The sequence below is a fragment of the Sus scrofa genome, chromosome 7, assembly GCF_054392235.1.
Source record: "Sus scrofa isolate SSC_HxYL_T2T_F1_AM1 chromosome 7, Sscrofa_HxYL_maternal_Yorkshire_Landrace_v2.0, whole genome shotgun sequence".
NCBI classification, from domain to species: domain Eukaryota; kingdom Metazoa; phylum Chordata; class Mammalia; order Artiodactyla; family Suidae; genus Sus; species Sus scrofa.
Genome location: NC_139389.1, coordinates 12,326,650 through 12,348,227, shown reverse-complemented (window position 1 = coordinate 12,348,227; position 21,578 = coordinate 12,326,650). Strand labels below are relative to the sequence as shown.

General features: G+C 47.5%; 2 protein-coding genes across 5 annotated transcripts in view; one reads left to right on the top strand and one right to left on the bottom strand.

Annotated features, from left to right (window-relative positions):
- ATXN1 (ataxin 1) overlaps nt 1-16,133 on the top strand; it is a 417,087-nt gene extending 400,954 nt beyond the window's left edge. For both annotated transcript variants that reach the window (XM_021099771.2, XM_021099776.2), the window contains one exon: nt 8,249-16,133. In XM_021099771.2, the coding sequence (XP_020955430.1) occupies nt 8,249-8,779 (531 nt within the window). In that variant the 3' untranslated portion in view covers nt 8,780-16,133. The remainder of the gene's footprint in view (nt 1-8,248) is intronic.
- A 2,789-nt stretch (nt 16,134-18,922) lies between these two features.
- The window catches only part of GMPR (guanosine monophosphate reductase), a 40,057-nt gene continuing 37,401 nt past the window's right edge, over nt 18,923-21,578 (bottom strand). For all 3 annotated transcript variants that reach the window (XR_014809648.1, XM_001929120.8, XM_013977450.3), the window contains exon 9: nt 18,923-19,449. Coding sequence is in view for 2 of the 3 variants with exons in the window: in XM_001929120.8 (XP_001929155.3) it covers nt 19,269-19,449 (181 nt within the window). In the remaining variant the exon portion in view is untranslated. The remainder of the gene's footprint in view (nt 19,450-21,578) is intronic.

Genomic DNA, 21,578 nt, shown 5'->3' with positions numbered 1-21,578 from the left:
TGTGTATATGTATACAGTATTTAGATACAATAGTCCTTAACTAAGTATCTAGAGGGATTTTTTTGCTGAACTTCAGAGCTAAGAAGGAACGTAAAAGCCGGTCATTTGCCAGATCAGGAAGGTGACATTGAATCAATAATTTTCAGCCCCGAAGGGAGGATGTGTTGCCTCTGTCTTGGTTTCTCCAGCCTGAGTGGAAGTTGCAGGCGATGGGTTCAGAGGGGTTGGTTCAGCGGGGCTGCAGAGAGGGAGGGGAAAGGCAGATCTCCCTTAGGAGTGGCAGCGAGGGATGGGTGTGCTGGCAGCAGCAGGGGGAGGGCAGGAAAGGGCCCAGGAGGATGTGGGAGGTGATCACCCCTGAAAGACAGAGGGACCAGGGGCATCCAGAGATGAAAGACAGGGGCCTCAAGCTGACAGCAGGACAAAGGCTATTCATTGCTCCCATTTTATCCTCCAGACTGCTTTAAGTGTTTGGAAAAGGAGGTATTTATGGGATGAAAAAGTGGGGGGGGGGGGGCGTGTCGAGCTGTCAGGAGTTATGTAACAGGCTTCCCTTCTCTGCGGTTCGGCCTCTGTGAATGTATCTTCACGGGGGTTCAATCAGAGACTGCGTGAACTCTGATGGGGTCATAAAAGGAATGATTAGCACAGCCCAAAGAGCGAACAGGAACCTCAGGATTGAAAGTAACAGAGTACAGAGGCAGGGAAAATCAAGATAAGCTCAGAATCTGACAGCGGTGTGGGGAGCGAGGCAGCCATGGCTGAGCCCGGAAGGCCACCTGTTAGGGGGTGAGCATCACCCAGGAAGGCCCTGCTTCTCTCCCTGGCGGGGACCACAAGCCGTATTTATCCCTGGCTGGTGGGGAGCCAGGCCAGGCGGAGCCTCTCCAGCGTCTCAACATCGACCTCTGTTGGCCAGTCATGCCATTGCCATGTTTGGACGTTCTGAAGGCAAACCCTGAGCTCAGTCTTTCAGATTTGTTCTGAGCACCTGTTACAGGCCAGGCAGTATTCTGCATCCTGCGGATAAAACAGGGAGCAAACCAGACAGTAGCACAGCCCCCATGGAAGAGACAGTCTTAGGGGAGTTGTTGGGAAGAGGTGAGAGAGACAAGTAGCTAAGTCAAGAAAATAAAACATTCCCTTCCCAAAGGAGGGAATCGCAGATGCACAGACCCAGAGGCACAAGTGCCTTTGGGAGTGAAAGGACCAGCAAGGGGACCAGTGTCCCTACATTCCCGGGAGGACGGCGACACAAAGACCACGCCAGGCTCGTTCATGGTGGCTTTTTCTCCCAGTGAGAAGGTGGAGTTGCTAGGACCGTGGCGATGGAGGCCGTGACAAGTGGTCTCACTCCCGATGTATTTAGAAGAGTGATAGGATTTGCTCACGATTTGGATGTGCATGGTGGGGAGAAGGATCTGAGTACCTTGGGTACTGGATGCCTGGGCCATTGACTTGAACGCTGAAAGAATGGGGGATGCCATGTTCCTGGAGGTGGGGAGGAACACAGGAGGCACCAGAGGGCAGGACCACATCAGGAGGTCTACTTGGGACGCATTAAGGTTGAGCTGCTAATAGATATCCAAGTGGGCATCACCAGATAACATGGTTGCCACCATATGGTGGTGGTTATGGTTTTGCATGCAAGTTCTGGTTTCTCATTAAAGGCAGGACCAGGTCTTAAACAATAAGTCCCGAACACGTAGCAGGTGCTCACTGTTAAATTTTGAGCCTTGGTAACACTGCAGCCTAGAATGTGAACACTTAAGAATATGTCGAAGCTCTCAGTACCAGCGGGAGGCCTACGTGGACCTCAGGTTCAAGGAATTGAGACTCATTTTTCCTGGTTTAAAGTGACATCATGGGGAGTTCCCATTGTGGCTCAGCAGAAACAAATCTGACTAGTATCCATGAGAATGCAGGTCTGATCCCTGGCCTCACTCAGTGGGTTAAGGATCCGGCACTGCCATGCACTGTGGTTCAGGTCACAGACACAGCTTGGGTCCTGCCTGGCTGTGGCATAGGCCAGAAGCTGCAGCTGCATTTCCCTAGCCTGGGAACTTCCATGTGCCACGAGCGCAGCCCTAAAAAGCAAAATAAATAAAAAGGTTAAAAAAAAAAAGTGACATCATGTCCAAAAGTCCCCCATCTGTTTCGCCTTCAGGATGGTACCCGTTGGCACTGACAGCATCTTTTGAGGCAGATAACACTTCTGTCCAAGGGATTTTCAAGCTGACACACCCAACCATGTATATTTGCACGGAAAAATCCCTCAGTCTGATTTCTTCATTAACTGTTAATAATCAGTTAACCTTTAAGAATGTTTATGTCCTTCTGACAGACTTAATTATGAAATAAAAATAGATGTGTTATGACTGCTTTAGTGTGCTTGACTTGAGATACGTGCAACAAGAGTTTAACTTTCACCCAAGAAAGGAGTTCCCGTCGTGGCGCAGTGGTTAATGAATCTGACTAGGAACCATGAAGTTGCGGGTTCGATCCCTGGCCTTGCTCAGTGGGTTAAGGATCTGGTGTTGCCATTAGCTGTGGTGTAGGCCGTCGGCCACAGCTCTGATTCGACCCCTAGCTTGGGAACCGCCATGTGCTGCGGGAGCAGCCCAAGAAATGGTAAAAAGAAAAGAAAAGAAAAAAAAACTTTCACCAAAGAAAGGAAAATAACTTATTTTAGTTCATGTATATGCAGATCCTGCCCCCCCCCAAAAAAGTGTATTATCTAGGTAATTGAGGTTACATAATTGAGAAGGAGGTAAATATTCTTGAAGAGGAATAATTAGAAAAATAACATGTGATCTGAGCTCCCCGCCCACTGCTTATAGTAATGAGATTATCTGAATCTTTTGCTCCTAATTTTTTTTCTTTTTTTATGGCCACGCCTGTGGCACATGGAAGTTCCCAAGCCAGGGACTAAACCTGAGCCACAGCTGCGACCTATACCATAGCTGCATGCGACCCAGGCCAGATCCTTAACCCACTGCCCCAGGCCAGGGGTTGAACTCCCGTGCCCCTGCAGTGATCCAAGCCACTGCAGTTGGATTCTTAACCCACTGCCCCACAGAAGGAACTCCCTTTTCCTCCTCATAGGTGTTGGCCTGGCTGAGGGTGTGGCATCTTTTCTCAGGATGGCAGAGCTCTTTTGGGAAAAGACAAAGCTGGAATATAGGAGAAAGGAACCAAAGGCGAGCCTTTGAAGTGGTGGAGATTTTCTTAGGAATTCAGGTTAAAATAAATCCCATTATCATCAGCTCTTTTTCAGTGAAGAGTATTTTCTCAAATATTCTTCACTCTTCCCTGTTACTTTATGTTCATGAATTTTTAGCTAGGCTGTTCGAGTTATCAACCACCTCACAGCCTTGAATTCGAAGACCTGCCTTTGGAGTTTTGAGATGAGGGAGTCAGGAAGGACCTTTAAAATGCCCCCAAAGGTTATGGTATCCACAGCAAGAAACGTCTGCATCTACATCATAGCTTACGGAATCACCAAGGCCTTGAAGACATTTCTTCCTGATGAGTCACCAGATACTTGGCACCATGCAAAAATCTTCAGGTAGATTTTGTGCAGTAGTAGTTATTTGCAGAACGTGAATATCGGCTGCTCTGAGAAGTGTGTATAATATGGCTCACACAGCAAGAACCTGTCTGTTCGTAGGTGTTGGGCTGTCTGTTTGCAAGATTCGTCCCAAGAGTAGGGGATCATCTAGACAAAGACGCTGAGCAGTCCCCGGTTGAGTAGGACTTGTTCTTTCTGCTCAGCATAGGATGCTAATGGCTCTAAGAGGTTCGCGACAGGGAGTTCCCATTGTGGCGCCGTGGAAACAAATCCCACTGGTATCCATGAGGATGCAGGTTCAATCCCTGGCCTCGCTCAGTGGGTCCCAGGATCTGGCATTGCTGTGAGCTGTGGTGTAGGTCACAGACGAGGCTCGGATCAGGCGTGGCTGTGGCTGCGGCGTGGGTCAGCAGCTGCAGCTCCGATTCGACCCCTAGCCTGGGAACTTCCATATGCTGCAGGTGCGGCCCTAAAAAGCGAAAAATAAATAAATAAATAAATAAGCGGTTCATGACAGGATTTATGGAGCCGGCTCCAGGTCCATCCTCCCATGTATAGAGGCTAGACTTATATGGTCAAGATGTAAGGCTGATGCTCGTTCACTGTTTTCTGCATCATGAAAAAAATCCACGACCTCAGGTCACTGGATCCAATTTATTTCATGTAACATCCATCACTGGTGGGGTAGTGGGAACATGAAGTTCATCTCTTCTGGTGGTATCATAATGCCTTTGTTCCCAGGCGCAGAGAACTGCAACATAGGAAAAAGAAAATGGGTTTGGGGACCAAAAAGACTGGGGTTAAATCCCAGCTGCATCAGTTTATAGCCATGACATTAGTCAAGTGATTTAACCTCTCTGAAACTATAGTTCCTTATTTGTAAAATGGGAACAACAGGACTTTTCACTAGTACATTATGAGCATTAAACAAAATACTCTTTGTAAGTGTGTTCCTGAAGGTTTGACAGAGAGTAGACACTCAAAAATTTTTAGTTCTCTTTGCATCATTAAAATAGCCCAGAAAAATGAAAATTTCCCCAGATAATACATTTATATGAGCTCGTGTCCACACACACACAAACACACACACACTACAGTAATAGGCTTCCGTATAAATTCATTTAGTTGTTCTAAAAACATTTATGCCTCCGTTAGAGCAAATAAAGTGTATCATTCAGGAAGCGTGTCTAGAACTAGCTCGATCATTGTTCTCAAAAAAGGCAAAGTAAGATAAATAGGAAAGCCATAATCCATGGAAATTACACGGAAATTTACTACTTTTAAAGTGGGATGTTTTAATTACTTAGGTATTTCTGTACCTGTGTATAAATTCAACAGAACAGTGTAGGTATTATATTGTGTTTAATCAATAACAGTTGCCCTTCCATGTCCATGGCTTCTGCATCTGTGGACTCGACCAAGCACAGACTGAAAATATTTATGGGAGAAAAATTCGGGAAAGTTTCAAAAAGCACAACTTGAATTTCCCCCACACCAGGCAACCGTTTGCATTGTAGTATAAGTAGAGTAGAGATGATCTGATGGATACAGGAGGATGTGTGCAAGTTATCAGCAGATACTAGGCCGTTTTATACAGGGACTTGAGCATCCTCAGATGTTGGCATCCATGAAGAGTCCTAGAGCCAGTTTCCTGTGGATCCTGAGGGACCACGATATTATTTTAATTTACTCACTTACCTACCATTTTCATTGTTCTTTGCTCCTCCCTGCATCTGCAAACTTCCATCTGTAGTCGTTTTTCCTCTACCTGAAGACTCTTTAGTATTTTCTTTAGGGCACATCTGTTCATGGTGAATTGTCTTAACTACTGCTTGTCTGAAAAATGTCTCTGTCTTCATTCTTGAAAGATCTTTTTGTTCAATGTAGAATTTTTGGTCGGCAATTCTTTCTTATTCTTCAGTACTTTAAAGATATTCTAGTAGTTCCCATCGTGGCTCAGCAGTAGCAAACCTGACGAGTATCAGTGAGGACTCAGTTTTGATCCCTGGTCTCGCTCAGTGGGTTCAGGATCTGGTGTTGCCATGAGCTGTGGTGTAGGTCACAGATGCCGCTTGGATCCCACGTGGCTGTGGCTGTGGTGTAGGCCGGCAGCTGCAACTCCGAATGGACTCCAAGCCTGGGAACCTGCATATGCCACATGTGCAGCCCTAAAAAGACTCTCTCTATAGATAGATAGATATACAAAAGACAAAAAGAAAAAAAAAATTCAATCTCTCTCTCATTTTTTTAGAGCCACACCCGCAGCATGTGGAGGTTCCCATGCTAGGGGTCCAATCAGAGGTGTAGCTGCTGGCCTATGCCACAGCGACGCAGGATCCGAGCCGCATCTGCGACTTATATCACAGCTCATGGCAACACCGGATCTTTAACCCACTGAGCAAGGCCAGAGATCAAACCTGCAACCTCTTGGTTCCTAATCGTGTTCGTTTCTGCTGTGCTACAATAGGAACTCCCACTAATGCTCTCTTTAACTGTGCTTATTCTGTGGGAAAAGCCATTGCATTCTTGATTTTAGTATTTTTTTTTCATCTGGAATTTCCATGGATCTTTTAAAAATAGATTCTAGTTCTCTATCAAAATCCTCATTTGTCTTTAATCTGAAATATTATAAACATAGTCATTTTAAAGTCTGTATCTGATGACTCCGTATCAGAAGCCACTGGGGGTCTGTTTATATTACCTGTTCTTTCTACTGGTTTTTTATTCAGCTCAGCTGCTCGGGAACCTTCTCCCAATTAAAAATGGAACATCTTTTATTTGGAAAATTTCTTGAACTGTGGAAACAATTCAAGACTTTAATCCAATTTTAGGGACAAAGAGGATTAAAATCTGAGCTTCAGACATTGAGAGGGCCTGTCTGCTTCTGTTTCACCTTACTTGTAGATTTCAGTGCTTTTGGGGGGTCCCAGCCCCGAAGTGCCCAGTTCACTGGAGAACACCCTCATGTCTTGCTGAACTCCATTCCCTGCCCCCTGAAACGTAACCCCCATGCTCTTGAGATTACTTAAAGCCCACTCAGTTTCTTAACTTCCCCACTTTGGAATCTACTAATACCCTTGGGGGGAAATAGCACCACCACCATTCAAATCTCTGGCCATCATTTCCTGATCAAAAGCCAGTGATTTTTTTTACTGTCTTATTTTCTGGCTACTGCCATCAGGAAAAAAAAAAAAAAATAGTTCTTTTACATTTGGTCCAGAGTTTGCTTGGTTTTTTGTTCAGAGTGTTTAGTTGTCCTCAGCAGGAAGGTTGGTACAAATTACCTAGCCTGCTGCACCTAAAAAAAAAAAACCATTGAAAACGTGACTGTTTAAAATTACTTTATGGTTTGCTCTCTTTTTTAATACATAGCATAAAGTGGAACATAATAAATTTCCATGAAAATGAAACTGTTCAAACTTGAAATGCATTTCACCCTGATGGAATGACAGTGGTAAGACTTCCATCACACCGTTCGCAAATCCCCGCGCACCCACACCTCCCTGCCTTTGTTCACACAGCCCTGCTTCCAGGGACACCTTTTCCTTGTACCCATTCCTCTCTTCCAGTCCCACTATTTTTTAAAACTCAGCACAGTGTGCCCTCATCAAGGATGCCTTCCTTACCCGCCTCTTCCATGCCTTTCCTCTGCCCTCCAACAACTTAATCCAGCGCCATGCGTGACCACCCCGCCCCGTGACCACACTTGCCACATCCTCCGGAGGTGATTGTTCCTGTGCCTTTTTTGCCCATTTGATTAGGAACTCCTTTGAGACCAGGACCGCTGTTTGCAGCGCGTTCCTTATCACAGCGCGCGGCACATGGTAGCACAGAGAAAATAGCAGCTATTAAAAGGATACCCGGCTTCCCTGGCTTCCGATAGTTGTTTTTCAAACAGAAAAGAGATGGATTTGAGTACCTGGGGCTTGAGTGTGTAGCTGGGCTGAGCGCTGGAGCTGTCTGTATTCATTTCACCATCTACCCAGCCGTGTCTTCCCCCCAAATCCTGCCCATCCTTTGGGTCCTAGGAGCCCTCCTTGCTTTCTCCGGCCGTCACGGATTCTTCTCCCCCTAAATTCCTAAAGTACATATTTATTTACCCAATAAATATTATGTTTCAACCATGTACCATGTGCTAGGTACTCTTAGGGGCCGGGGCCACAAGTGCTAAACACCTAAGTATGTAGCTCACGGAGCTTAACACAGTCTAACTCTGATCCTTATTTAGCCCTGTCATCCGTGAGAATAGCATCTCTGCCGTGGGCTCGTAGAGCATGAGACCAGACCTTCAAAGGGACCTCATGTGCAGGGCTAAGCCCAGCACTGAACCCTAAGTAGCTCTTCCGTCTTCCTGGGGGGGTGGTGTCAACTTTGTTTTGACAGAGACCAGCTATAGCGCTAATACACAGTAAAACAGTATTTTGAATACTGAACAACTGTTACTGGCTTCTCCCCAACATCTGTATTGGGTAAGTCCAGATCTGGCAGAAAATGAAGTGCCCCGTTGGCACGTGTTGGTGGAAGAGGTTTGTGCAACTGTCTTATTTTTTTTCCACTCGCCTTCTATGCGTGTGTATGTTTGTGAACAGGTGTATATCAAATCAAACAGGAATGAAATGTCTTCATGTTTTTCCCCCCTTTCCCCACCCCGCTCCCTGTCTCTCCCTGTTTCCACAGGTCAGCGTGGAAGTTTTGGTAGAGTATCCTTTTTTTGTGTTTGGACAGGGCTGGTCATCCTGTTGCCCAGAGAGAACCAGCCAGCTCTTTGATTTGCCGTGTTCCAAACTCTCCGTTGGGGATGTCTGTATCTCACTCACCCTCAAAAACCTGAAGAACGGCTCTGTTAAAAAGGGCCAGCCCGTGGATCCTGCCAGCGTCCTGCTGAAACACTCAAAGACCGACGGCCTCGCGGGCAGTAGACACAGGTATGCCGAGCAGGAGAACGGGATCAATCAGGGAGGCGCCCAGATGCTCTCCGAGAACGGCGAACTGAAGTTTCCAGAAAAGATAGGATTGCCTGCCGCCCCCTTGCTCACCAAAATCGAACCCAGCAAGCCCGCGGCCACGAGGAAGAGGAGGTGGTCGGCGCCGGAGTCCCGCAAACTGGAGAAGTCGGAAGACGAGCCACCTTTGACTCTTCCTAAGCCTTCTCTCATTTCTCAGGAGGTTAAGATTTGCATCGAAGGCCGCTCTAATGTAGGCAAGTAGAGGCCGCGTGGGGAAAGGAAATCGGCCCTCCTTTATCATTTGTATCCAGATTACTGTACTGTAGGCTTAATAACACAGTATTTACATGTTATCCTCTTCCTTTAGGTTTCTGTTATAACCTTGTCATTAGAGTTACAGCTGGTGTTGGGCAGGAGACGGTGCATATGCTTTTCCCACGCGTGTCTCTTGGCGGGTGGGCAGCTGGGGGCCAGGGCAGGTGCAGCCCAGGCCCCGGGCGCGCATCCTGGTGGAAATGAAGGTGGCCCCACGGCACCTGCCTTTTCTAGAGGCACAGATGCACCCGAGGGGCGCTGACTTCCACCAGTTTCAGGACGACGGTCTGCAGGAAGGGAGCTGCGGCGGGGTGGGGGCGCGTGCTTGTGGGGGTGCTGGGGTGCCACCGGGCCGAGCGCGGGGCTCTTTTCTCTCTGCCGCCCTCTGCCTCCCTCTTTGCTCTCAGACGGGACTGGAGGTCCCGGGGAATGTCCTCAGGAGGTTCTCCCATGCAAAATCCACATCAGGACCCCAGCTTCGGGGCATCCCAGAGAGGCATCAGACAGCAGACGGAAAGCTAACCGTGTAAAAGAACGTTTTTTTGTTTTTGTTTTTTTTTTTCCTCCAACATATTTTACAATAAAAGCAACTTTTAATCCTAGAGATATATATTTCCCCCTATGGGGCCTGACTGCACTGATATTTTTTTAAAGAGCAACTGCCACCCGTGGGATTTCGTTTCTGCTTTACGAGTGCAGTGATATTTCCGGGGCGTCGTGGCGGGCAGGGCAGCCTCCGCTGGCATCGCTCCCCACTGGGGGGGTTGGGGGGGTGGGTGGGCAGCGGGGGTGGGGGAGAGTGAACACCCGCTCTGGTCTCTGTGCAGTGTTAGGAAAACCAATCAGGTTAAATTGCAATGACTTCCCTCCCAAGAGGTAGACGCAAACTGCCGTTCAAGAGAGCCCAGGAAGCTCTTCGTGTCCGGTTTGCAAATCTTTTGTCTTTTAACTCTAGTACTGTTTATAGTTCATGACTATGGACAACTCGGGTGCCACTTTTTTCAGATTCCAGTGTGACATGAGGAATTAGATTTTGAAGATGAGCATATATATATTACTATCTCTAAGCACTTAAAATGCTGTTCACACTTTATTACCAAGCATCTTGGTCTATCATTCAACAAGTACTGTATCTCACTTTAAACTCTTTGGGAAGAAAAACAGAAAAAAAAACTTCAGTTACTTTCTTTTTTTTTTTTTTTTTTTTTTTTTCCAACACTGTAACTACATTTCAGCTCTGCAGAGTTTCTCACGGAGCAAGATTTGAAAGTTTCAATGTGGTTTAAAGGGATGAATGTGAATTATGAACTAGTATGTGACAATGAATGACCACAAGTACAGCCTGCTAGGAGGCACTCTTCACTTTGATGTTTGAGAAAGAATTAAAAGCATATGCAGAGCTGGCAGAGGAACTGAGAGGAAAGGGATGGAAAAAAGAATACTCACTTTTGTCCAGTGTTTTTCTTTTTAAGATGAACTTTTAAAGAACCTTGCGATTTGCACATCTTGAGTTTATAATTTGTGTGATATTCCTGCAGTTTTTATCCAATAACATTGTGGGAAAGGTTTGGGGGACTGAACGAGCATAAATAAATGTAGCAAAATTACTTTCTAACCTGCCTAAACTCTAGGCCATTTTATAACATTATGTTCCTTTCAAAAATCCATTTTGGTCTTTCTACCGCATCTGTCACATAAAACCAGGTCTTAGCAGGACAACTCTGAGAATTTTCTTCAGATTCATTGAGAGAGTTTTCCATAAAGACATTTATATATGTAAGCAAGTTTTGTTTTTTGTTTTTTTTTTTTTTAAAAAAAAACCAATTACGTTATGGTCGTTGTTATGAATGTTATTTTCAGAATGACTTTTTTTTCCCATCAGAAATCAAATCAAGATATAATGTTTGGTACAAACCCAGAAAGTATATTTCACAGTTGAAACCTTTTGTTCCCAGAGATCTGAAATATTGTTTGTGGGTTTTGAGTGTGTATCTTAAAGTGCTTTTTAAAAAAAGTTTTTTATTATAAGGAGGGAGAAAATTTCAAATATTCTTACTTGGAATGACTGCAATGAATCTGAACAAATACTTAATCTTTCTTTTACCATCGAGAATCGTACTTTTTTCCATTTTCCAAATTACAAAAAAAAATTCTAATGTCAACCCATTTTTTTGGCTCTCTAGTATTCCTTCACATCTAGCTCTCAGCAGAACTAATGATTTTTGTAAACCATTTTCTGGGGTGTACCAAAAACATTTGCATAGATTTAGAGTAGCTAGAACCAGTCCTGGACTTTGTTTGATTTTTATTACCTTCTCAGCATGCTAGCAGAGAGCTGGGTGAGTCCATTCTTGCAGTCACACTGCTTACTTAGTGCTGTATTTTTTTTTTTTAATGTTTCTGTTTAGAGAACTTGCTTAATATTCCATATATTCTGCTCAGGGCACTTGCAATTCTTAGGTTTTGTTTCTCTTTTTGTTCTGATGGTAAGAGGAATACGGGGCTGCCATATAGACTTTGTCCTCAGCTGTACCACTAATTCCAGCAACTCACGTGGCCTCGGAGAAACACCCATCATCACCTTTTGGCTTCTTTCGAGTATGGAACTAACTGGATCCACACCTCCAACACTAAAATGGGAAACATGTACATGGTTCGGAGCAATAGAAACATCATCATCATGTTTGTGCTTCTATTTCAGGTATAGGAATTATCAAATAATTGGTTCTTTCTAAACTTTTGTCCCATTTCACGTTCCTGCTTCTTTAGCATGTGCAATACTTTCTGTGCCAATAGCGTCTAATCCGTGTGCTCTAGAGAAAGCTCAGACCCTTTGGGGTTTTTCCTTATTCGGTCCATCTTTCCTGTCCTGGCCAGAGAAGGGCTGGAAGGAAGGAGCCAAGAAGGGGACTGCCTCCTGCTGCGCGTTCCCCCTGCCGCGGATGCCGAGGCCCGGAGCGGGGTGCTCTGCGGCGCCCCATGTGTCTGGCCGTGTTGCAGAAAGAGCAAGCAAAGGAGATGGAGGGGGAGAACGGCACTCCCCCCACCAGCACGAGGAATGGTGGACGTGGAGGGAGGAGGCAGAGGCCTTTGTAAGACGCACTCTGGAGCCATAGAGCCAGGATCCACCCACGGTCCACGGTCTCTTCCGAGAGCGGGCAGCCCCCTCCTCCTCCTCCCTGTGTCCTTGGGACTTGGAGCCGCACCTCCGCGCGCAGGCAGGAAGCGTGGCCTGCTGTGCACGCTCCGGGCACCCGGCCAGCAGCTGTGGAGGGGGCCCCCTGCGCACCCTGGTCACCGCTCCTCTGTGGCAGCTTTCTCTTCAAATAGGAAGACCATCCCGAGGACGGGGCCCTCCTCTTGTTTGCAGACGTTGGTGAGCCCCGAGGCTCCCAGAGCAGCCTTTGTCACCACCCCTGCGTAGCAGACCTGACAGGGCAGGCGTAGAAATTCTTCGGTGCCGTGCAGCCTGCGAGGATCAGCTGTGTGCCTCGTACTGTGTCCACTCTGCAATATTCACCGAACCCGTCTTTCGTTCTCTCTCTCTTTCCTGGTTTCCCTTTTTCGACTAATAACAGCAGGCCTTTTGCGTTTACAGTGGAACACAATCACCAAGAAATTAGTCAGGGCGAAAAGAAAAAAATAATAATAATAATTAACCAACAAACAAGAACCTCTCTTTTTAGGGATTTCTACATATATCAAATGACTGTTCCTTAGAATGTTTTAAGAATTATTTCAGTTTGTCGGGGCCACCTTGGGGGCTGGGGGCGGGGGGGGGGGGGCGGCGAGAGAGGGAGATGGATGCCATTTACCTCAAATCTTTTCAAATGGAAATCCAAATTGCGTTTTCCTTTGGACCGTTCAGGATCATTTTCTATGTCGGTTAGCTTTTTGTTTTCTCCGACTCCCCCAGTGTGGTTTGGGATGATTTGTTTCATTTGGTTCTTTTCTTCCTTCGTTGCTGTCCTCCATCCCGTTTCTGACTCTGGACCGTGACCCTCTGTGTTTTCTGTTAGGTGAGTGTGCTGGGTTTTCTCTCCCACCGGGAAGTGGCAGCACCCCTCCTTCTCCCCTCTAAGGAACTCTGCAGAACCTTTCACACTTCTAACTCAGGGACGGGGCTGGCGTGTGTGTGGTACACTGGTGTGTCCAGAAGCAGCACTTTGGCTGTTCTGGAGTAGGGTTGTACAACGTCAAGGAATGTTTGGATTTCCTGCATCTTGTGGATTCCTCCTTAGATACTGCATAGATTGCAATATAATGCTGCATGTTCCAGATGAACAGTAGCTCCTAGTAATCATAAAATCCACTCTTTGCACATAGTTTGATCTTTACTGAAATACGTTGCCAAAATTTATTTTTGTTGTGGTGTAGCTCTGGAATTTTTTTGTTTTGTTTTGTTTTTTAAGAAAACAATTGACAATACCCTTTAACATCTGTGACTACTAAGGAAACCTATTTCTTTCATAGAGGAAAAAAAAAATCTCAGATGCTTTTGAAGACACTAATGCCATGCTATTTCAGATCTGGGTGAAAAAGCAGAGCTCTGGGGACTGAAGGCCAGGCTTTTGGAGCTGTGTCGTTGTCATGACTACTGTTTCATGAACTGCAAGCAGCTCAACAAACCCAGGTCTGTTTTCTCCTCCAGCCCTTTGCACTTCCTATCTCCTAGTCACCCGTGACAATCCCAGGTGAAAAAAAAAAGGGCCAGTCGTCTCCATGGCCCAATCCAGCTTCTTTGGTGATGATATGAAAGCAAAGGGGATTGTGTGTGTTGGTTTTTAAAGCAACGTGGAGGGCTTTGTTTGCAACTCAGAATTTCTGAAACGGAGAATTTATGAATACATCCAGTAATAACTATATGGAGAATATACTTTTTTTTTTATAAAGCACATGCATATGCCATTGTGTTGGGTTGGTTTCCTCTCTTTTTTCCACGGACAGTGTTGTGTTTCTGTTGATAGGGAAACTCCAAACTCTTTGCACACCTCTACTCTGGAGCTGAGATTTCTTTGACGTAGATGACCTCGCTTCAAATATATAACCTTACTGATAGGATCTTTTCTTGTAGCACTATACCTTGTGGGAAATTCTTTTCTTTTTTTAATGTACACCTAATTTGAGAAGCTGAAGAAAAAAAAAAAAAACTTTGAAGCACTCACTTTGAGGAGTACAGGTAATGTTTTAAAAAATTGCACAAAAGAAAAATGAATGTCGAAACGATTCATTCAGTGTTTGAAAGATATGGATCTGTTGAAACAGTGAGTTTCATACCTTGTTTGTATTAAAAAAAAAAAAGCATAAAGGTTGAAAGTTACATGTTTTTTGTATATAGAAATGTGTCATGTCTAAATGATCAGATTTGTATGGTTATGGCCTGGAAGAATTAGTACGTAAGAGGCTCTTCAACTATACTTATGCTTCCTGTTTTTGTTACATAGAAGCCTCTTCTGAGGAAGAGCACCTCTGTATTCTGCAATTTGAGAATACTGTTCATTCCTATGCTGAAAAGTTACTTCTCTGAGCTCCCTTCTTAGTTTAAACTCTTAAGCCATGGCAACTCCTTTTTCTTCAGAGATGATGTTTGACATTTTTCGCACTTCCTGTTCCAAGAAACCCAAAGAATATAATTCTGAACAAGAAGTGTTTGAAACAAGGGATCCTAGCTACCAAGAAAACGGGACTCATGATGAGGACACATACACACACACACACACACACACACACACACACACACACACACACGTTTCAGCCTTCTTTCCCCCCATACCTCATTTCAATGGGGGGTAGAGCATGAATTTCAATGGAAATGCCTCGTTTGATTTTGGTTTGATGTTGCTTTTTTTTTTTTTTCCTTACTATTAAGAGGCCAAAATAAATGTGGAGTAACTTCTCAGAAGAGTCATAGTCTGTCCAGAAGTTAAGCCAACCAGCAGAAACTGGACAGCTGAGGGGCTACTGAGGCAGATCCCCCTCCAGTTCTTAAAATTCAGAATCTCAGCCCCTCCTTGACCATGACATGCCATGTTCCTGGTAGCTGACGTTCACCTGTGCAAGGGCGGGAGGGAACAGGGGCTTTGGTTTTTCACATCCTCATGACTTGCATACACATGGTTCAGCTGTATTAAGATTAAGTGCATTTGGCCAATAGGTAGTATCTATACCGAATTTCCGCCACTTTTCTTCTCTGAAAGGACTCCAGTCTTCCACTGCAGATAATTGGAGACGTCACCCAAGTTTTCTTTCCCTTTAGTTTGTTCGTTTGCTGTCTGGATGGCCGATGAGCCGGTCTCCTTTTCCGTGGCCAGTCTCAAGGCCCCCTTTGGAAGCGCTGTTTACAGTAAAATCCTTGCCGAGATCCCATACTGTCCTCTGGAATGACCAGTCTGAGCGGTTACCGAGCTGGGCGGGGAAGGTCCCGCTGGTTCTTCCACGAACCACCGACTCATGAAACGATGTGGTCCAGGAGCGGGGCGACTTCCTTAGTGGGTGAACATGACACGTGATCACCTGTGCATTCGGTTCTGTGAATACTGCCCTTGTGGCCTTGGGATGGGTGGGGGGGCGGTTTCTTCCTCCTCAGCCTTCCTTGCTCCCTGTGAACCCAGACTAGTGTCAGCTCGAAGGGTGCCGTAGCGCCCTGCCAGTATGCGTGGTGGCCTTCGGTGAAGAGAGGAGTCCTCATTTCTAGCCACTGGGGTCCTGGTCCCAGAGCCATCTCTGAGATGCTCATCGTTGTGTTTTTTTAGCATGAGGTCCCCGCCGCTCCACACTTCCAAGTGTATGCCTCCCACCGGCCAAGGGAAACGAGACACACAGAGCTTTGTGGGCACGATCAGACTGACATGGCCAGTACAGAGGAGAACTAGGGAAGGAATGATGTTTTGCACCTTACTGAAAAGAAAATTTTAAGTGCGTACATAGTTAAGAGCTTTTATTGTGACAGGAGAACCTTTTTTCCATATGCGTGCATACTCTCTGTAATTCCAGTGTAAAATATTGTACTTGCACTAGCTTTTTTAAAACAAATATTAAAAAAATGGAAGAATTCATATTCTATTTTCTAATCGTGGTGTGTCTATTTGTAGGATACACTCGAGTCTGTTTATTGAATTTTATGGTCCCTTTCTTTGATGGTGCTTGCAGGTTTTCTAGGTAGAAATTATTTCATTATTATAATAAAACAATGTTTGATTCAAAATTTGAACAAAATTGTTTTAAATAAATTGTCTGTATACCAGTACAAGTTTATTGTTTCAGTATACTCGTACTAATAAAATAACAGTGCCAATTGCAAACGTGTCCCTTGCCTTGTGTCCGGTCCTGGTTGAGAGACGAGGCAATGCTGCCGCCTCCTCATCTGCTCTGATCACCGGTTTAGGGTGGTGGCCGGTGACATTAAGGCAACGCCTTTCCCACTCATTTTCAGGAGTGGGGAGGTTTGGTTATGCCTGAGATGAGATTGATACATGGCATATCTCAGTATCTGGTGTCCTGGCTTGTTCTGTTCACGTGTAATTCTCCTAGATGAACCTTGCTGTTTTTATATGATCATTTTCCTTCTCAACAGAATTTGGCAGCTTCCTGGGCTCATGTGGCATCAATGATACACTGCTGCATAATTTTGCTGTAGCCTGGTTAGGGGTCGGAGGATGGAGAGTTCGTTCGTGTTTGCTGTAGTTCATGCCTGTTAAAAACTCAGAGGTGTGTGCTGTGCCCAGTCTCGGATGTGGCTTTGCAGGTGCCCCAGAAAGTAATTAGCCCCAAGCAGGTGAAGCCCTCTGCTCCCCTCTGCATGTGTGGGTGTCGGCTCTTTCCATTCGTAAGGTTCTGCAGAGCCAGAAGAGACCTGGGCATTCAACGAGGAGCTGTCACTTAGCTCAGAGACAGGTGTGTAACTCCTTTCCTGTTACTCTCTTCTTGGCTAGGTGTCTGGGGACTTCTCCTTTTAGGACTTAAAGAAAGCTGAGGTCCTGATGCATTGTGAATGCTAGTGCGTGAAAGAACACCGGCATGTAAATGAGCAGCGATTAGCTGAGCCTGGTGCCCCAGATAAAAAGGCTGACCGAGTCCTCACCCTCCAGAGCAGGCTGGGTGGACAGGGGCAAGTCTGGCAAAGCAGTCGGAATCAGTGCCTTCCCTGTTGTTTTAATATTAGATGCTAACAGCCCTGGCACATGTGGGGTCCCATAGCTGTGATACTTACCTGAACCCATCAAACTGATTGCAGAAAAACCTCTGCTTCGCATGCCGTGATGAGCCAGACCTTGACCTTGACACCAGTAAAGCACAGCGGGAGCCCACAGGTGGAGCAGCCCAAGGTGAGTGGCATCTAGTCAAGGGCTCTGCCCCCCGCCCACCCTGGCACAGGAAGTGGCTCCAGTACGGGTGCCCCCATGCCCACTGCTATTGGAGGCAGGGATGAACTCGCCAAGGAAGGTGCTTCAGAAGTCAAACTCCTGCTTCAAAATGACCCTGACGTGTTTCTGCCATGACTTATGTTTTACTTCCCTAAAATCCAGGTGAGCGAGGGACCTGCCTCGCTGCCTTTTTGAAAGCAAAGAGCAGAGGGTCTGCCACATCTCTGCACAAGATGGATAAAAGTGGGTGCTCATCACTGCAGAGAAGACTGTCCCAAGAGAAGCCATGGTGCGCTACAGCCTGGGCACAAAAGGGACACTGCTGACCCCAAGCTGAGACAGGAGTACAGAGAGGGACGCTGTTGGGAAAGTGTCCTTACTACTGATGCCTTTTAAGGGATGTAAGGCATCTCCCTCCCTTTTCTCCCCTGCTTTGCAACAAAGAATCTCTTAAACTCAAGGGCTCACGTGTGAAACACGCCTTCCGCAGGGTGAGCGGGGCGCTCGTACCTCGATGAGCAAGCAGGAAGGGTGCAGGGGCTCCAGCAGCACCCCCACATCTCACTCGATGTTCAACATCCTTCAGACCCTCATCTCAGCCCTGTAGCTGTTCGTGTTTCTCCACGTACAAGAAGTACCCTAAATGGATTGAGGGGGAAAAGCATTACCAGGGAGTTCAAGTTGCTGGATCTCTTAAAGGTCATCTTATAAGACCAAACGTGGACCTGGGAGTTCCTGGACTGAGGATTGGGTTGGATTCTGCGTCGGGCGTCCATCACCACGGACACATCAGGCAGGTAATCCGCCCTTGCTCAGGAGGACCGTGCGGCCCCTTGCTGTTGCTGCAGCACCATCAAGGGTCTTTTCAAAGAAAATGGCCTCTTGTGTCTGCTGCTTTAGCCTCGTTTAAAAGGAAATAAAACACACCGGGCTGCCCACCCATCCTCATCCTCAAGGAATGCTTCCAAAGACGTGGCCAGTCGTCACCCATTTCTTCTGTGTTCACTGTTTAAAACAAGTGTCACAATGGACGGCCATGGGATTCCCGCCAAGGCCACCGGTCCTTTCTCCAAGAAAGTACCACTGTCACCAGTCAATGCATGGACGGTGATACAGTGGTGCCCAGTGGCCATTCGTGGGGTGTAGTCACAGCCCTTCAAGGGAACAGTTCTATCGCAGATGCTAAACCAATGCCTTTCAGGAAGCCAATGGTCAGGATCTGGGCTGCTTTTTCAGTGCCACTCTACCTGCCACCGTCTGGGTGGATAACGCTTTCCATGAAAAGATCCCACCAAACTTCAAAATAACGGAGTGTCTCTTTAAGAGAGAGGCCAGCCTGACAGGCTGGGCCTGCGGAGGGAGAGGGAGGAAATGGAAAAAAAACAAAACTAAATGAAAAATCAAGACAGAGACCACTTCCCTGAAGCCGTGACAGGGGACCTGTTCCCAAAAGGCATGTGTCAGGAAGGAGGGGGAAAGGCGTGTGCCATTACCTCAGGGAAAAGCGACACTTCAAGGTCACGGCCCGGTCATTGCTCTCGTTTGTTTCAAGCAACCACCATCTAGAGGGAGAGAAGGCCAGTTCCTGCGGCTGTGGCCTGGCCTGTCCCATCCGGCACCCCGCCCCGGGAACCTTGACCGCTAAGAGCCAAGGATGAGAAGACGGCAGAAAACCCCCAGCGCCCCTGAAAACCTGCTTCCTACAAATGCAAACTCCGCACTCAAGCAAGTCTTAATAGCATTATATTCAAGTGAAACTGTTTTCTTTAAAAAAAAAAAAAGAAAGAAAGAAAAAGAAAAAGAAAGAAAAAAGAAAACGGCGCCAAGTGTTAGTTTTAACAATGAGGTTTGGGATCCCGGGCAGCTGAGCTCTGACCGCAGATCCAGTGAGGGCCCTGCTTCTGGGCCCCTGGACCCAGGGGAGCCCCGCAGGCTCCAGGTGACAGGAGCGAAGGGGGTGGCCTTCAGCCATGAGGATGAGCGGGAACCTCTGCCGGCACCGGAGGACGGAGGTGGGAAAGCAGGCGTGGACGGGGACGCTCCCACCCGCCCGAGGCCGCCTTGTGCCCGAGGTTAGCTGAACACGGTGTTGTGCTGCTGGGTCACCCGGATGAAGGTCGCCCTCCGGCTGAGCTCTTTGAGTTTGGCGGCCCCTACGTAGGTGCAGGTAGACCTCAGTCCCCCGAGAATATCCAGAATCGTGTTCTCCACGTCCCCTTTGTAAGGTACTTCCACGGTCTTGCCCTCGGAGGCTCTGGAAGAGAAGGGAGGGGTTTGTTTTTTTTTCTTTCCATCTGGTGCTTCTCCCGCAAGACCCCAGCCAGAAGGGGTCTCAGCCTGAGCCCTTGAAGCAGCGCCAAGGCCCCGGGCAGCTGAACGCCCGCCGCCCCCTGCCCCCCTGCGGGCCCCACCCCCAGGTCTGACCCAGAGCCCCAGATCCCTACAGGATGGGGGGACGCCCTCACAAATGACCCGACCCCACCCCCCGCCACCGCTCCTGCCTGTCCTCCCCAGTCACCAACAGGACAAGCCCAGATGGCCCCCGCTGCCTGCTCTCCCATCAGTGGCTCCAAGGGGACATTCAAAGGAGGAGGAGGGGACAGAGAAAGGGGACCACATCAGGGCTGCTGGGGGACACAGAGTCCTCCACCCATAAGAGGAGTGGCTCCACGCGCACGGCTGTCTTTCCAGGCCCTTGCTCAGTCCCTGCGTCTACACGAGCCACCACCCCTGGCAGGCATGAGGCCCCCACGAGGTGGAACCAGAGCAGAACTAAGGACCTTCACAGCTGGAGGCTTCAGGGCTTTGGTTCCTACCTTTCACGTTTGCAAGGGGACACAGAGAACTTCAGAAGGTCTGGCACAGGGCATGAACAAGTCAGCTACATCCAAAGGTCCTGGCTGAGTTTTGACTCACTCCTCACAAGGCCACCAAGCAAGGCTGCCTGGTCCCCTTACGGCTAGATGGAGATACGGCCCAGACTTGCTTTCGGAGGGACAATTACTCAAAGGGAATCTTCAATCTGTGCCCATCTCCAGCCCTCATTGAAGGGCCACGTGATCTGGAAATTCTACCAACCCAATTCTGGAACCTTCTTTAGCCGGTCTCTTCAGCGAAAAAACAGCATCTGTTTAGCAACAGCTCATTACCTAGCATTTCAAAAGGGTATTAACTCTTGTCCATTGAAGTCCACACATGCAAGACTACCCTCTGGTGAAATCTGGCTACCTAAACCATGAGCCAGACCCTGGGCTGGCCTGGGGGCTGGTCTATGGGACCCAGCTCCCAAAGCCAGTCACTGGCCACAGCCAGGATGACTCACAGAACTGTACATGTGGCCAGAAACCAACACAGGCACATGTGCCTGAAAGGATGGTCGTTTCATCTTTTTTAAAAAAGAGATTTCCATGGCCTGGCCGGGGCTCCCTGGACATTAGCCAGCTCCTCAGCCCCGCTGCTCTGCTAAGTGCTGATGACACCTTTTGCAAGTCATTTATCGTTGACGCTCAAGTCCTCTCATCTGTAAAACGAAGGTCTTTGATCTATCGCTCAAGGATAGCATGAGAACTAAGTGGGTAATGACTGGGAAGGAACTAGCAAAGCATAAATAACTGCCGTAATTAAAGAGACTGTCAAAGCAAGAGAACCAGTCTCAGGAGGTGAGCACGGTGGTGAGGCAGAGACGGGAAGACAAAGAAACGCAGCCGACAAGGCTCAGGCGGCCTCTGGACTAAGGTTCTGACTTCTTCGGCACTTTCCTTCCTTGTCTAAGATTTGCATCTGCTTCCGAAACTGACTCTTCACACTCTCAAGTCTTCCCCCCCGCCCCGGTCTTTTTAGGACCCCACCCACAGCATATAGAGGTTCCCAGGCTAGGGGTTGAATTGCAGCCATAGCCACCAGCCTACACCACAGCGAAGCAACACCCTCCACCTACACCATAGCTTGTGGCAATGCCAGATCCCTAACCCCCTGAGCCAAGGCCAGGGATGGCACCCACATCCTCATGGATTCCTGACCCACTGAGCCACAAGAGGAACTCCGAAAATCTTCTATTTTCTGTTTTGTCTAAACGCTGCTGGAAATCACAGATGACTTTTCTCTTGGCTCTTTGGCTTCTGTTTGTGCCATAACCTGGCCGGCCTTCTCTACCTACTTTTCTTAGAACCCCAAACAGATGCCCCAGCTCGAGGGCAGAAAACGTACCACAGGCAGAGCATCGGGCTGTCGTGGAATTGCAGCAGCTCCACTCCCAGCCCAGCACACAGGAGACGGGCCCGAGCTCTTGAGTGGTGACAAGTGCTGCTGGTCAAACATTAAGCTTCTTGGCCAGATGACCAGGTCGAAAACTGAGGCAGTGAACCCCTCCCTCTCCCCTCGACA